General features: G+C 37.0%; 1 protein-coding gene and 1 non-coding gene across 7 annotated transcripts in view; both read right to left on the reverse strand.

The window, feature by feature from the left end:
• DYNC1I1 (dynein cytoplasmic 1 intermediate chain 1) overlaps window positions 1-17,653 on the reverse strand; it is a 314,945-nt gene that overhangs the window by 257,708 nt on the left and 39,584 nt on the right. For 4 of the 6 annotated variants that reach the window (XM_032252891.1, XM_032252895.1, XM_032252894.1 and 1 more), the window contains exon 5: window positions 2,617-2,676. The exons of the other annotated variants lie outside the window; for them this stretch is intronic. In XM_032252891.1, the coding sequence (XP_032108782.1) occupies window positions 2,617-2,676 (60 nt within the window). The remainder of the gene's footprint in view (window positions 1-2,616; window positions 2,677-17,653) is intronic. 6 annotated transcript variants of the gene reach the window in all.
• On the reverse strand, window positions 15,970-16,076 carry LOC116533366. The gene has a single exon (XR_004261253.1). It is a non-coding gene; the product is annotated as a U6 spliceosomal RNA (small nuclear RNA).

Genomic DNA, 17,653 nt, shown 5'->3' on the forward strand with positions numbered 1-17,653 from the left:
CAAAAACAATATATAAGAGTAACAGATTTAAGCAGACATTTCATCAGATACCCTCTCTACTGGGAGGTATTTACCCAAAACAAATGAAAGGATATGTGTATTTGTGCATGAATGTTTATGGCAGTTCTATTTGTAATGGGCAAAAATTGTAAACAACCCAATGTATATAAAAAGTGATTGGATAAACAAACTGTGGTATTTCCATGCAATGGAATACCACTCAGGAATAAAAAGGATTGAGTTGTTTATATACACTTAACCTGAATGAATCTCAAAATAATCATTCTGAATGAAGTCAGTCAGTCAAAGGAGTACCTCCTGGATGATTTCATTTATATGACAATCTAGGAAATGCAAATTAATGTATAGTGACAGAAGCAACAATGTAGATTACAAAGGGGCATGAGGAAACTCTTGGAGCTGAATAATGTTTTCACTACCTTGATTGTGGTGATAATTTCATGGATGTGTATACATGTCAAAATCCATCAATTTGAATAGTTTAAAAGTGTAGTTTATTTAAAGGCAGTTATACTTCAGTAAAGGTGTTAAATTCAGTGACAGATCAAGCTATGGATTATGGTCATTCCCATGCCACAGCTCAAGAAGGCGAAATAAAACTCTCTACAAAAATCTAGAAATTTTCATTATGGTGATATTTGAAATAATGTCATCTCTCAAATATTCTCTGAAAACACCTTCAAACTCTCTAAGATAAGCCACTCACACATAGGCAGACGGCATTTAACCTAACATGCAAACAGTCCTTCAACCTCCTTTTACACCTACAGTAGGCATTGAAATTGATAGAACCTCAGAGATATATGCCCAGGAATCTCAGGAATTCAAAATGAATAATAAATAAATGCATGCCTAGTTTGGGATATATTTGTTTATATTTAGAAAGTGAACAGAAAGTCTCCTATCTTCTCTCTCCGACTCACTGGGTTCACGCTGAAGTATATTGCAGCAGGTAAGGTGGGGCCACAGATATACTATGTAAGGTGGGGCCACAGATATACTATCTCCCTAGAATAAGTCACAAGTTTTAATCTGCATAGTCAACAGTGAATTTTTTGCTTGGAAAACTGATATAAATGGGAAAATTCTTAACTATTTCACATCAGCAAGTGTAATTTAGCACTGCTGCAATCTGTCTAAAAATCTGTTAATTTAAATGCATAGGGTAGTCTGCCAATTCTCTACCCCGCCTTTTTTTTTTAACATAATTTTGAAGAACTGCATTCTGAAGTTCCCCTGAACTATAACTTACTATATATTCGCTGTCTTATTAAACCATATCTCTTGGTTATTTAAATACATATAGAAATATAACATAAATGAACCATATAACTAAACAGCCAAGAATTTAGTAAGCTTAAAAAAAAATAGTGCATCAGTTATCTAAATGTTAGGATATTTTCTTGGCTTAGTGTTGTCATAAATCAGCTAAGAATTTTTGCATATGTAAAGGGTCACAGACAGATGGCATTTAACCTATCATGCAAATAGTCCTTCCACCACCTTTTATACCTACAGTAGGCACTGAAACTGACAGAACCACAGAGATACATGCCCAGGAATCTCAGAAATTCAAAATAAATAATAAATAAATGCCTAGTTTGGGATATGTCGGTTTATATTTAGAAAGAAAAGATAATGGTTTCATAAAATGTGGTTATGGAATTTGCTATTCACTTAGAGAAACCCAGTGCTGCGTCAGTAAATGGATAATAACTTGCTTGTAGGAAAGGAGGCAATTTCTGTAGTGTAAATACTTCCACTGTGGCTGATTTCCAGCGGATTTAACTGAATGTGAAGTGAGAAGAGAAATCCACAATCAGTTCTCCTGAGCTGCATGACCAGCTGATACAAGCATCCCACTAGAAAATCTCATGTGTGAATACAGCTAACTCCAATCCTATAATGAAAATAAACTGAGTTTCTAGGACATGTCTGTGTGTTTTATTCAACTCAAAGTCTTCATCTCTGAAATTTTCTTGTAACTTGTGATAATACATTTCCATCTGAAAAAAAATGATCTTTAGGACATAGGAGACATTACTCAAAATCAAGTATTTGAATTATCTTTAGATCAAGGTATTCAATTAATTTGCTTTTTTTTAACAGAAATCTTTAACTATTCAAACTTAATTCAAATTAAGTGCTTAATGTGAGTTCCCCAAAAACTGAAAAGAAAGTAAACAAACAAGACACAATATTTTAATACTGATCTTAGACAAAAGTTAACCTAAGGCAACTTGTTAGTAAAGGGGGGGATGGTTACAATAACGTCAAACGTATCTCCCATTGCAGAACTTGTGTGCCCCACTTTTAAGTAAATGTGTGGGTTTATGTTTGATTCTTGTTTGGGGGACTGCTGTTTTGCAGTAATAGGAATTAATAAGGAGAAATCAGAAGCCATCTTTTTGTGGTGTTTTCCACAAAGAGAGACTTTATTCAAAGCTTTATAAGGAAACCTGACAGAATGAAATGAACTTATCAAACCAGAAGTTCAGCAAAAGGGGAGAACACAAGAGCAACAACAGCTCCAGCATTTCAACACAACTGTAGCAAAGAAATAATAAAAGGAGTAACAAAAGAGCAGACATATACCCAAGTTCTGAGTCTGACTGCAGCTGGAGCACTGAGGGGTCTGTGTCCCACTGCAGGGTCCTAATTGTGCAGCACAAAGGAAAAAGAACACAGAGAATTAACAAAAGGGGAGGGCAACAAACCAAACCAAACTATGTCATTCATCAAGGCAAGAGCATATACAATACATACACAGAACATGTCCCCTCTCCATCCCCTCCACCCCCAGTGACTATCGAACAACAAGAGAAAGTGAGGAGCCATCCTTTCCTGCAAACATCTGTTTAATATTGGGAACTATGGCTGTTTTCATGAAAGAAAGTTGAGAGCCATGTATTCAAACTCCACACACACCCTCACCCTTGGTTTTATATTGAAGTCTCATTGATTTGAGCATGTAAACTACTGCATGTATCTCTGACACCCCAGAGCCCATCCACATCTGGGAGCTCCAAGCATCTTCTATGTGATGAAAAGAACTAAACACAAGGCTGCAAATGGGTCAGAGCAGGGGTATGACTACAGAGCCTGGTGAATAACTAGGCTTCCTTGGATCAGGTACTGCAAATATAATGCATTGGATTTTGAGATTCATGGGTACTTCTATGCTTATTTATAAATAGTACACCAAGATGGTCACCAACAATATCATTTCTTTCTAAGATGTCAGGGACTGATTATATCTTATATTTTTTTAAACATTGCACAAGCAATAGCACAAAGTATCAATAGTTACCAAAGCATCCAATTTTCCTTGTTATTTCTCCTTCAGAATAAGAGGGGATAAATGACTCTTCTATAAATAGAGCACATGCAAGGACCTTTTTCAGCCAGGCTCTTTAAATTTTCTGCACAGAACTGATTCCGGTGCATCTCACACGCCAACTAATGGACAGCACAGACTTTGGGATCAGGCTTCTGTGATTCAAATCTTGCCTCTGTGACTTACCAGCTGTGTGACATTGAGCATGCTGTTTAATAAGTTCTCAGTCCCTGCATCCTTTTGTTTACTCTGTAGCCCACAGACCAGTAGCATCAGCATCTCCTGGGAGTTTATTAGGAATGCAGAAACTCACATACCACCCCAGACTTTCTGACTCTATATTACAATTTAACAAGTTCCCCAGGCAATCCATGGACACCCTATATTTGAGAAGCCCTGCTCAGTTTCCATGTCTGTAAATACTTACTGTGGCTTATAGGATAACTTACGAACTGGCCTTCAGCAATCTTCCAAACTTCTCTCTAACCATTCATTCACTCATATTATGTCAACTCTGCACACTCTTTAATGTTCTTCCCTTAAAGATCTGCAAGGCTTATGACTTTGCTTCTTTTGTGTCTCGGCTCAAGTGTTACCTCCTCAAAGAGGCTTCCCTGCTTCAACACCTGATCTCAAGTATCACTTCCTTATCACTCTTCATTTCCTTCCTTTCCCCTGCTTTATTTCCTTCATGGCGCTTATCTTTACTTACGATTTTCTTGTATATCAGTTTATTTGTTTTTGTTTGTTGTCTGACTTTAGACTTAAGCCTCTAGTGGCAGGGGTGACCACATCTCTAGAATATGGGGATACGCCTAGAACTGTATCTGGCATATGCTTATATAATACTATTTGTTGAATGAATGAATCTTTTGCTGGTTTTCCACAAGGATTAAATGCAAATGTACCTATAAAGAACATAGTAGCCATATGGCAAACAGCAGCTGCTTTTATGCCACAACCACTCTATCTACTCTTAATGTTTTTTTGAGTCAATCCTTACCTATTTGACAGATCGCATATTACCCTTCCTGCAGAAGTAGCAGAATACAGATTCACAGCTTTCCTTCTATGCTCTGGCTGTGCTCTTGTCTTTTTACATATAACCTCTGAAACACTAAAACTGAAGGCCAATGAGACACTAACTGGCCAGTGTTACTTAGACCAGTGCTTCTAAAATTTTAATGCACATACAGATACCTGGAAATACTGCTAAAATGCAGTCTGACTTAGTAGGTCTGGGGTGGCCCAAGACTCTGCATTTCAGACAAGCTCCAGGAGATACAGATGTTGCTGCTCTGTGGGCCACACTCTGAGCAGCAAGAACTTGATTTAGGCAAGTGGTTCTCAAACTTTCATGTTCATCGGAATGACTTATTAAGGCTTATTAAAATACAGAATGCTGATCCCCAACCCTAGAAATTCTGATTCAGCAGATCTGGAGTGGGGCCCAAGAACTTGTAGTTCTAACAAGTTTCCAGGTGATGTTTAAAAGGGTGATCATGGGACCACCTTTGGGGAATGACAGAGCTAGACTATTGCTTTTAGTAGTCAGCATGTAGAAAGCATCACTGATTCTAAACTTCTGATTTGCTCAAGCCTGGCCTTAGGCCTAGGCCACCTCTAGACCAATTAAACCAGAATGTCTGGGGTTGGACCCAGGCATCTGTATTTTTTTTAAACTTTCCATGGGATTCTAATATGCAGCCAGGGGTGAGAACCCCTGCTCTGAATTCATTCTCTGCTGAAGAAAATTAGCCCTTTCTGCTTCTGGGCACTGATTCTTTAACCTCAGCTCAAATGGTTAAAGTAATGGAATATGTTAACATAATTCATACTTGCTGTTCACATATCTCTGAGGATCAAATTTAAGAGCATTTCTTTTGCTGTAGACAAAAGAGCTGCTTCTGGCTCTTGCTGATTGTAAGAAGCTTTCTTTGCAAGGAGTGGGAACAGCTTATTTGCCCTCCATTTTCCTTGAGGTTTCTGATGGGCTGAACTTTAGTGACCTTTTCCACTTCTCCCAGCAGCTCCCGATGGTCTGGTTCTTCTGATACTGATTGGACAGATTACCTGAACTCACTGTACCCTTGAGAAGTATAAATAGTGATTCTATGAGAATCATCCAATTAAGAAGTCCGCAGATTAATACTGGGGAGTTTGCATTTACTTGGCCAGAAAAACAAAGGTGGGAGTGTAACACAATAAGAGCCTTGCCTCCTGGCACACCTACGTTATTCAGTAAGAGATCATAGTTATTGTCAGTAACAAGCTGTGGGGTAGGGGGTGAAGCCAAGGATGCTACTATCAAGTGTGACAGTTTTATTATCTTTTCATTTTTCCCATTATTATCTGTGGGGTGGTTCCTTTCAAGGAATATGCCAATATGTAAAGGGTTTTGAAAGGAACTTAAAACCAATATGCAAAATGGGCAAAGGTTGTTTATATTTCCAGGGATAGCCTAGAAATATGTATTAAACATTCGCCAAATTCCTTCTATGTAAACCGTGTAGGACAGCTTCCCCACGGACAGCAGCATTTTAGAGAGGACCGCACCTGGCCCAGAGTGGGAGGTCTGTGTCCTGGATGTGGCTCCACTGTGTCATCAGGCAAATCTCCTTTTGTCCCCAGCAAATGAGGGTGCAGGCCTTGAGGTCCTTTAACATTCTTCTCTGCCTGATGTTTTAAAATCTAGGATGATTATTCAACTGCCTTTTAGCTTTTTCTTCTCCAGTTAGAATACTTTATTTAATCAATGGGCAGAGATCTTATTTTCCAGCCATTTTAACAAGTAATTGTATCCCTGAAAATAAAATTATGGTTTCCCTGCAGCTTCTGGTCAGTTTGAAATTTTGCCAGGTAGTTTCTTTATAAAATGAAAGAAGTAGTGAAATTTTAAGTAAATTTATAGGAACATAATATGCTATCACAAATTATTTTCATATAGAAATCACTCTGTTTGCTATAATAATTAGTTCTATTTTTAGTAATTTCTGGAATGGCTCAATCAATGCATGCAAAGGAGAGAAGATTTTTATAAAAACATTCATTTACTTATTCAAAAAACATCTATTAAGAACTTAAAATACAAAATACTGTAACAGAGGGTTGAAAAATGTTCAAGGAACCTACAGTTCTTATGAGGAGGTAAAACATAGGTAACTAGGCCTGGTATGGTGGCTCATGCCTGTAAGCCCAGCACTTTGGGAGGCCGAGACAGGCAGACTGCTGAAGCCCAGGAGTTCAAGACCAGCCTGAGTGACACGGTGAAATCCTGCATCTACAAAAATATACAGAAACTAGCCGGGTATGGTGGCGGTCACTCGTGGTCCCAGCTACTAGGGAGGCTGAGGTGGGAGGATAGCTTGAGCCTGGGAAGCAGAGGTTGCAGTGAGCTGAGATCATGCCACTGCACTCCAGCCTGGGTGACAGAGTAAGACCCTGTCTCAAAAATACCCACAAAACATAACAGGTGTGTGTGTGTATGTGTATATATATATACATACAGAGAGAGAGAGAGAGAGAGAGAGAGAGAGAGAGAGAGAGAGAGTTTAGTGGCACAAGACCAAAAGTAAAACTTGCCATATAAGCAGTACCATACATATGCTGAGGGACATGAAACTAGCACTTAAGAATTTTACATTTTGGTAAATGAGACATATGAATATTTATGCCTAATAATATACCAATAACATATAAAAGGAAGAAAGTAGCTCTCATCACTTGCTCAGAGACAGGCACAGTTTAAAGTTTCAATAAATATGAGCTGGAAATATTAATAAATGCCATAAGAAAAACAGATTAAGAATAGTAATCATTATAATTTCCCTTCACTTCATGTTTGCTCCATGCCAGTCAGCCAGGCATTGGACTGCATTTTCATCATCCTTTGGAAGCCACAGCAGGAGACACACTTCCTCTGAAAAGATCAGAGATTCCATTTGAACTGGTCTTGAAGGAAGAGGTAGGATTTGGGCCTAAATTCATTTTCATCAGTGCTTAGTTTATGGGACTTAGGTGGCTGAGTTAGTCTACCAGGTCTTATAAGACTGCTATATTTTAGATGCCAACTTAGTAATTTGTTGTGAGAATAATAACCAGGCAGAAAAATACATAAGCCTGACAAAGTCTTCTCTCCTTGAAGAGAAGGCAGATGTACAGGAGTATCTCTGGGACTAGAGTAGGTGATGCTGAACGTTTAACTGCGACAGCTTCTCCTGCCCTCCCCCACCATGTCCTCATCTTTCCCCAAGACCAGACATCATCCTCGCTGCTACCCAAGTCTCCCCTTTCTGGAGTTCCTGGGATGACCAAACTAGCCCTTGTTGTTTGACACAATCTTTCCTTAACTATGTCAATTAAATTTTTGTCTAGTATTCCCTACTGGGGAACCAACCTGGTGTTGTTTGTTTGCTTATTTTCATGAGCTGCATTTGGCTGCTCTGATTAGTTTTGACTGATTTCTTAAGTTAACTTTCTGAGGGTCTTTCTAAGTGGGATCTCTGATCTTCATTTTATAGGACCCCTGTTATGTGTTCAGATACTAAATAGCCCAATAATTCTGTACCTACTCTGGACTCAGAGGCACTGTTATGGTTCTATGTTCCCAGGGTTGGATTGGCAGTTTTGGACATGCCAATTAAGGTCACATTTCCTAACTTTTTTCAAAATACAGAAGTTTCCCAACATGGAAAATAATCACTCGCTTATTAGATCTTGAACATACTAGATATTGTAGCCTCTGGCATCTTATCCAAAAATGCCTACCATATAGTAATTTATAATTTGTGGGTCAATTTGTTTTTCAATATTTTTTAAAAACGAATAGACAAACATCAAAATTCTTCAAACCCGAAGTAACCTACTAAGAGACAAACAGAACTTCATATTTTAAACCTTTTACTGATTCATTGCTTTGTAGTTTCTTATAAAATTCCCCTTTCATTGGCTCAATTTTATTTGCTCAGTTTCAGTTTATTAGACAGAAAGAAGTGAAAATTTAAAAAAATCCTTGGCTATGGGTTGAAAGTATAACTTAGTAGTAAAAGACATATGTCTGTGTTGCATATACCCTGCACTCTGATAAGTAGGTAATTTCTTCCTGTTCAGCTTTTACCTAAAGCAAGTTGGTAGTTTCCATTCTTTTTTCCATCTTTATTAGGCTTTAGAGCAGAATGCCTTAGAATTATTTCCGTAAGAGTGTTTTTTGTTGTTGTTGTTGGTTTTTTGTTCTTGTTGTTTTGTTATTTTTTTACTGTTTCTAGTCTTTGGCTATAAGAAAGAGATGTCCAATAAATATTTGGAAGGCAGTAGTTAACAAATCTCTTATTTGTAATGCTAACACTCAGTGTGGCTAAGGCACTTTCATACACTGTTGGCAGCATTTAAATTAGTAAAGTTCTTCGGGAAGTAATATGCCAATATGTGGCAGAGAGCATAAAAAATAGAATTACCCTGGACTTGTTTTGCTCCCAGGAACTCAGCCTATGAAAATAAAACAGCATCGGTAATAACAAAAAAATGATAATAATGATTATGATGATGATAACTACCTATAAATCATCAAATCCCATGGTCAATTCTTGTTCCTTATCTTTGCTCTCTCTTATTTTTGTCATTATTGGCTCCTTGGCATAGTCTTTCTTTTCATTTCCATGGCCCTAAAATCTTGTTTCTTTTCCTCCTACTCTGTGTTTTTGGCAGTACCTTTACTCTTTCCATTCCAATAAAGACAGGTATTCTCCAATCCGGAGTCTGTCTTCTCTTCTCACCTCTGTACTCTTAACCCTAGGCAATCACATAGATGTCCATATATCTTCTGCAAAATAACCCCAAAGTCCTTATTACCATTGAGTTCTTCTCTGAGTACACATATTTGAGCGCTATAACTACACAGCAGCGTTTCCTTAGATTCAAATTAAATGTCTCAATTTACTTGCTCTTTAGAAGTAAGATGCATCTGTATATTCCTTGAAGGTCTAGTATAGTATCTGATAGACAGTAAATTCTTAACTGTTACTGAATGACTAGATGAATGAATGAACAAATGAATATTCTTTACCTGACTTTTCTGTAGATGGGTGTGACATGTAAGGGCAAGTTGATTCCAAAAGAAATAGTTTTTACTTTTTTATTAAAAAATGCAATAATAAATCAGGACATGTCTGCCTAACTCTCTTAATATCCACCAAAGCACTTATAGAAAACTCAGTCTTACTCAGCCTGATGTCACCACATGGTCGCCAGGGAGTTTTCAGACTCACTTCCATACTGAAGAAGGGAAGCGTATCTTATCTAATAAAAATGCTGACCACTGGATAGGCATGATGGCTCATGCCTGTAATCCCAGCACTTTGGGAGGCTGAGTCAGGAGGATCACTTGAGACTAGGAGTTCAAGATCAGCCTGGGCAACATAGCAAGATTGCCTCTGTGTGGGGGGGGGGGGGGGCAAACAAAACAAAACAAAACAAAACACTATATATATACGTATATATATACATATACATATATACGTATGTATACATATACATATATACGTATGTATATATATACGTATATATGTATATATATATATACGTATATATATACGTATATATGTATATATATATACGTATATGGTATATATATATACGTATATGGTATATATATATACGTATATATATACATACGTATATATGTATACGTATATATATACATATATATATATACCATATACGTATATATATATAGTTTTGTTTTTTTTTTAATGCTCACCGTATTGCTGATTTGTGCTGAAAAACAAAAGAGGTCCAGCCATCTTCTCTATCAAGTGAACTTAGTAACTTTAATTAGTCCCTGAAGCAACTGTGCTAGAACTCAAATTTTCATGTTCTTCCTTTTCTCTCTAAGATGGAGAGAAAGCTGAAGGGCAAAATGCAGAGCTTTTCTGAGTCCTACAGTTTCTCTGAGCTCTTGTTCCACATGTCTTCTCTGTCAAACAAATCACTAGTGACTAATCAGCCAGTGAAAACAGTTTGAGACTATGTAAGCACAGTGCCAAACAGAAAATATCCAGTCAATGCCATCACTAAATATCTAATTTTTAAAATGCCATTTCCAAAAGTAATACACAGAATAATAAGGACATTTTAAAATCCATCATATCACTCAATCTGTCACATTCATTGAAGTGATGTTAGTTAAGAAAGGATGGTATTTAAATAATGAGTTAATGTTTTACTTCCTGGCCTCAATTTCTTCCTTACTTAGGACTGGCAATGATGACAAAGATTTTCTGATGTCAGAAATGAAAGTGGAACAGTGAAATACACACTTACATCAAGCTTTTTTTAAAAAAAAGTATTTTTCTTAATTTATGGTGAGAGAATTTTCCATCTGGTGGCTAACACCTGAGCCCCTATATGAAGCTCCAGTGCGAGCTGCACTAAGCCACATGGGAAGTCCATCGGAGCTGAATTCATTAAGAAATGTAGGACTTCTCATCATAGAAAACAGCATGTTTTCCCAAAATCTTACACAGAAGTCCTGCTGTCAAGCAAGCAGTTTCTCTAGAAGAAAACTCAGCCACCCCTTCCTAAAATAGATGCTTACTGTGTTACTATAACCATATGGGTACATACAGTATACTTTGCCTGAAGACGATGATATAAAAAATTTTGAACTTCTTATGCTGCATAAAGAGAAAAACCTACAGTGTAAAAATCTTATTTTAATTTCCAAGGAGACTGACTTTTAACCAACCTTGAATTAGTGACTTCAGTCTCCCTGAAGTCCAATTAGCTGGTAGCATCCTATCAACTTTTTATACAGTGATATTTAAAAAATTTTTTGTATAAGCAAAATTTTAAGTCTTATTAAATTTCCCCCATAGTCTTGTATTATTTTATTATGTTTTTCACCTCTACTAATACTTCCTTTATGCCTTCCATTTAACCTCTGATTTATCAGAGCATCTTGGAAGATGATGATGCTTTTACCCAAATGGGTCAAGTCCTTTGAGGCCTATGCAGTTCTAAAGAATCCTGCAGAATCTGACGGTGGATAGAGGTGAAGGTCCTAAGGATTTCTTTTGAATATTATGCCAAGGTGGCCTCAGAGCACATTTTTCTTTCCTGAAGTCACTCAAAAATAAGGTGGTAACTATATGCAGACAGGACAAGTTGCCCACAACAAATTATTGCACCCCAAAAACAAATATCTAAATTTTACCAGTTTTCTGTCAATGAGAAACTGAATAGTAACTATATGGGGGCCCAGTGCTCAAGCTGAAGAGAGAAGATTGAAGAAATCTGTTCCTTTGTCCCTGAATTCTAATCTGGAATACACATGAAGCTGAAACCCAAAGTGACTTTTAATCCATTCCATTTGTACCATCGTTCTCCTGTCATGTGCTTCAGAAGACATTTCTCCACCTGCTGCATTCAAGGTACCCTAGGGAGGAGCCTCACCTCCCTAGAGAAAATCTACAAATATTAGGGTTTTGGATTAATAAATGCTGCTAATTGTGAGCATAGGCATCAATTTTAAATACTACGGTATTTTACTGGGGCCAAGTGGGGGAAATTTGAAGATAGTATAGATACTTAGATAAGATGAAAATATATTGAAGTATAAAAATACAGATGCTTGATTGGAAAAGCAGGTTCAACAGTTTTCACAGTAAGATGTCATTTATCATTACACATGATGGCATATATATTATATAAAAGAATAAGCACTAAGATGCTAAGAGTGCTAATCTCTGGTGGTGGAAACATGACGTTTTTATTTTGTTGTTTTTGTTCACTTATATTTTCCAGCTGTATAAAATGCACATATGTTGTTTATGTAATACTGAGAGATTTTTAGGCTGAGCACAGTGGCTTCTGTCTGTAATCCCAGCACTTTGGGAGGGAGAGGCAGGAGGATCCCAGCACTTTGGGATGGAGAGGGAGGAGAATCACTTGAGACCATGAGTGCAAGACCAGTCTGGGGTATATAGCAAGACCTCATCTCTAACAACAACAACAAAAACAATTTAAATTGGCTGGGCATGGTTGTATGTACTTGTGCTTCTACCTGTGCAGGAGGCTGAAGTGGGAGAATTTGAGTTTGAGCACAGGAATTCAAGGCTTCCAGGCTTCAGTGAACTAAGATTGTGCCACCACTCCTGCCTAGGTGACAGCGAGACTGGGTCTTAAAAAAAAAAAAGATTTTAAAAATAAAATGTTGGAGAAGGGCTAGAATGTCTCGATTGATTGAAAAATAGAACTTGATGGTGTTAAGACCAAAGATGGTCAAAAAAAGAAGACCAAAATTAATTCTATTATTATCCCCCATGACACTTCTCACCAAAGACAAACATCTCCCCTTCAGATCATTTTGTAAAGGATACTATGCAACGGGTGTTATTATTGTGACAGGAGATTGCATGGTATATCACATTGAGAGATGTTTTAACTTTGAAATCATTTTGAAAGTTTCCTCCCATTTAGAACAGGTCTGGGACAGGTTAGCCTACACCCTGGTGTCCAGCTGAACTTTATGAGGTCAGCACACTTTTCTAAATTTCTGCAGGCCAGTACACCTTCTAGTTCAGCTGTCACTGAGAACCCTAAAGAATTACAACTAAACATGAGAAAAGTTTTAGTGCAACGTCCCTTATGAGCCATCCATGTGAATGAGAAGAATAAATGTTGGATGAATGATTTTCACTTAGATAGATTCACTTCTGGTTGTTATCTGAAGGTTAGTGAGTAAGGGGTGGGCAACCCAGAATGTGGTCTGTAGGGGCATAGATTACAATTTGCCCTTTGCCTTGTCATGCTTAATAATTTTACATAATTATTTAAATAAAGATATAGGCAACGCTTATTAAAATTGAAAATGACACCAACATGTTCTATGAGAGGATCTAAAAGATTTTTTCCCATCAGAAAAATGGCTAAATTAAAATATAAAAAATTATAATAATTGCTAAAACTCATACATAGTTAGTGTACACCAGAATCCTTTCTGGGTACTTTACAGAGTATTACTTTGTATAATCCTCACTATAACCTTATGGGGTAGGTGTGTATCACTCATATCTATTACCACTAGAGATTATGTAGCATAGAGGTATATGTTGTGGAAACCGGAATCAAACTGCCTAAGTAAAAACCTAGCACTGGCTGGCACAGTGGCTCCCGCCTGTAATCCCAGCACTTTGGGAGGCCGAGGTGGGCAGATCACAAGGTCAAGAGATCAAGACCATCCTGGCCAACATGGTGATACCCCGTCTCTACCAAAATTACAAAAATTAGCTGGGCGTGGTGGCTACACATGATGACATGTATATCTCCCAGCTACTCAGGGGGCTGAGGCAAGAGAATCGCTTGAACCCAGGAGACAGAGGTTGCAGTGAGCTGAGATCGTGCCACTGCACTCCAGCCTGGTGACAGGGCAAGACTCCATCTTAAAAGAAAAACAACAACAAAAAAAAACCCTAGCACTGCAGCAAAACAACGCTCTGTATGAACTTAAGAAAATTACTTTCTCTCTGCACATCTCAGTGTCCTCATCTGTAAAAAGTAGGATTATACAGTTCATTCAACAAATGTATAAGTTTTTAAATCTTGGATGCTGTGTTGCCCAGGCTGGTCTTGAACTCCTAGCCTCAAGCAATCCTCCTGCCTCAGCCTCCCAAGTAGCTGGTATTGCAGTCATGAGCTACCATGCCTGACTGAACAAACATTTATCAAATATCTACTACATGGGTATCACTTAATCCCTACTTTCAAGGAATTCACTTTCTGCGGATAGGAAATGTGTTCACCTAAATGAAAGCCATTCTTCAGGGCTATATGCTTCATTCTTACATATAAAAAGTATAAGCTGTTGGTTTCAGATAAATATTCTTTACCGTCTTGAGAAAATATTTTCTATTCCTAGTTTACTACATTTTAAAATATAGAAATAAGTGTTTAAATTTCTTAAGTATAATTTAAGTACATATTACAATCATTACTTTTCCTTCTTTGACCTTTCTGTATGCTGAATTATATGGTAACACATTTTCCCATATTAAAATACCTTGCGTTTTTGAAACAATACTAATTAACCACAGCATACTATCCTTAATATTCCAGTTGTACACAGTGTATCAACGATTTTTTTCATTTATGTTTATAAGTAAAACTAACCTTTCAAACTAATCTTTTCAACAAGCTCTTAAAATCTATTAGCTTGTTGCTTGCCAATATAATTAACTGAGCAATGAGTAATTGATTCTACCAAAACTGATCAGGAGAAAGAAGGTAAAACCACAAGTATAATTTTTTAATAATTTTTTATATTTATTTTTTAATTGCATTTTAGGTTTTTGGGTACATGTGAAGAACATGCAAGGTACACACATGGCAGATTGTTGCATAGGTACACACATGGCAGTGTGATTTGCTGCCTTCCTCCCCATCACCTATATCTGGCATTTCTCCCCATGCTATCTCTCCCCAACTCCCCACCGCCCCGCTGTCCCTCCCCTATTTCCCCTCGACAGACCCCAGTGTGTGATGCATAAATTATAAATGAGAAATCGAAGCATAAATTGCAAAACAAATGGTGATACTTTAAGTGAAATTTTTAAAATTAAATCATTAGCATAACTGAAAAATTAGATGTTTCTACTCTCTACCCATTTTTTAAAAATTTTCTCAACTGCTCTTAAAAATCAGTAAGAGGTGGCTGAGTGCAGTGGCTCATGTTTATAATCCCAGCACGTTGGGCAGCCAAGGAGAAAGGACTGCTTAAGGCCAGAAGTTCCAGACCAGCCTGGGTAACACAGTGAGACTCTATCTCTACAAAAAGTAAAAATAAAAATTAGCTGTGATGGTGGTACATGGCTGTAGTCCCAGCTATTCAGGAGGCCAAGGCAGGAGGACCACTTAAGCCCAGGAGTTTGAGGTTACGGTGAACTATAATCGCACCACTGTACTCCAGCATGGGCAATGGAGCAAGACGATCTCTTAAAAAAGAATCAGTAAGAGAAGTTTTTGTTATACTATTTTTAAAGCACTATTTTAAGTTTTTCTCTATAATAAAGTACATTGAGTATGCCAATTTTCAGATTAACTAGTTATAAGGATTATAAGAAATGTTTGCTAATTTTGGCTTTCTAAAGAAAATTTTAGCTTTGGTTTGAAATTTTGACAAATGAATGAGTGAATTTATATGTGCCTTTAGCTATGACCAGATGTGTTAATTTGATTCTTGTTATCTTCTGAAAGATTTTCCATTTTTGAAGAGTTCAAATTCCATACAAATAGGCAAATTTATGAGCATAGAGTTATATTCTTAAGAATTACTGAACTCTTTTCCCAGTCCCCTGTTTTATGAAGTGTTAAAGTTAATATAAATTGTTTTCAAAGATGTTTCTTCTACAAAAAGACATTCAAAGTGGAATTTTTAAAAGCTGAAATATAACATTCTCCTTCAATTTAACCTCATATTTATTTTATTAAAGAAAAAAGCATAAATTTGCGTGAAATTTTCCTAAGCTCAAAACAAGGGCAGAATTTACTAAGCCATTCCTAATATGTTCTCCTCAAGCAAACTTTGTGCTCAGTTTTTCTGAAAACTATCATTTTTTTTTTTAAATATGGAACGCTTCATGAATTTGCGTGTCATCCTTGCACAGGAACCATGCTAATCTTCTCTGTATCATTCCAATTTTAGTATACGTGCTGCCGAAGCGAGCACAAAAACTATCATTTTCAATGCCAATTTTCTTGCATTTCTATGAAACCCACACTTAGCAAAAGATTTACTTATTGACTTCTAGTTACCCAGACTTGCAAGAACTTTCCTACAAATAATATGTAGCGTTGTGTTGGGTAGGAGTAGGCTGTATCTCTTCCAAAGTGATTCACAAAGTTAAAAAAAAGTCACTTAAGAAGGAGAAAGAAATAAAAAGTGATGTTCTCTGAGAAGAAACAATTGCTGTTGTCCCCAGAGTACTAACGGCATAGGTCAGCTTTCTTTAGAAAGTTTTCAAAAGGGCCCCTCAACTGTGAAGTCAGTAATAGAATTGAATGCTGCCAACTGCACCCTTGAAGCTAAGCAGCAATGACACACACCATCATGGTACAGAAATGGTCAAATACATTAACTTAATGATAGGCCAATGGACCCCCCTGTAAAAATGTGATTATATTGTGTCAGCTCTTGAATAAATGTTAGATCTTACACAACTGGGTTGCTATTACATTTTTCACCCTTAAAGACCTTTTGAAGTGTTCAAAGCAAAAGATGAGAGTAGACGTGTGCTGCCCCAAATCACAAAAGTGTTTTGTTAAAATAAACCAGCTTTGTGCCCTCAAAAACCTCTATTTTTTTTTTAATTGAAAGCAGTGTCCACTGGTTTCCAAAGGGCCTATCAAAACAAAATATTCAAGTCTGAAGGACACCAATAGGCAGAAATAGGCAAGGTAATTCCAGTCTTACATGTTGGTTTCAAAAGCAAAAAAGCCTACAGCTCCAGTCAGTGCTAGATTATCCTAATGTCCAGATTTTCAGCTACCAAATTAACAAGGCCTATATAGAAATAGTACATTTTCAGAAGAAAATGCTTATGCTAATGCTTTCAGTGAAAAGAGAAAAATGCAAAATTTTATATCTTTGCCCCAATAATATGTATGGAGGCAAGAAATGTACACAGACAAGGACTAGAAAGGTACATAGACAAGCCAAAAGGCTGACTTCTTAGAACAGCAGTGCTGTGGATAATTGCTTCTTCTTTTATTTAAAGCTTGATTAAAGTATTTTATGATTTGTTTTTAAATTAAGAGTCAAAGATAGAGTTCATAAATTGCCAGGCCACAGGCCAAATCTGGCCCATAACTACTTAGAACAAAAGTCATTAACATTTAACATTTAGGAGATTATCATCTGAATATCTGAATTTGTAGCTTCTCAAGAAAAATAGGAAACTGTGGAAAAATTGGGTCCATTGTCCCACGTAAGCTCATCTAGCTTGAGCTGTGAGGGGACCATCTGGTCTTTAAGAATTGGGTGTGGTTGCCATACTCACATAAATTCCTGCCTGTGGACACCGGCATGTGGGAACACTGGTGAAGACAGCTGGATTCAGGGAGTTACTGTGACTCCATCTACATTTATGAAATTTCTCCCTTCTTCTTTTTACACCTTTTTTACTTTTTACATCTTTACCTTTGGATACATCCTTACCTTTTGGATACCTCTTCAGTGATTAAATTAGAGAATGTCTGTATCCACTTTCAGAAGTTACATAATCTGTGATTCTACATAGTATAATA

Source organism: Sapajus apella, unplaced genomic scaffold (assembly GCF_009761245.1).
Source record: "Sapajus apella isolate SASKATOON/1434 unplaced genomic scaffold, GSC_monkey_1.0 scaffold81, whole genome shotgun sequence".
NCBI classification, from domain to species: Eukaryota; Metazoa; Chordata; class Mammalia; order Primates; family Cebidae; genus Sapajus; species Sapajus apella.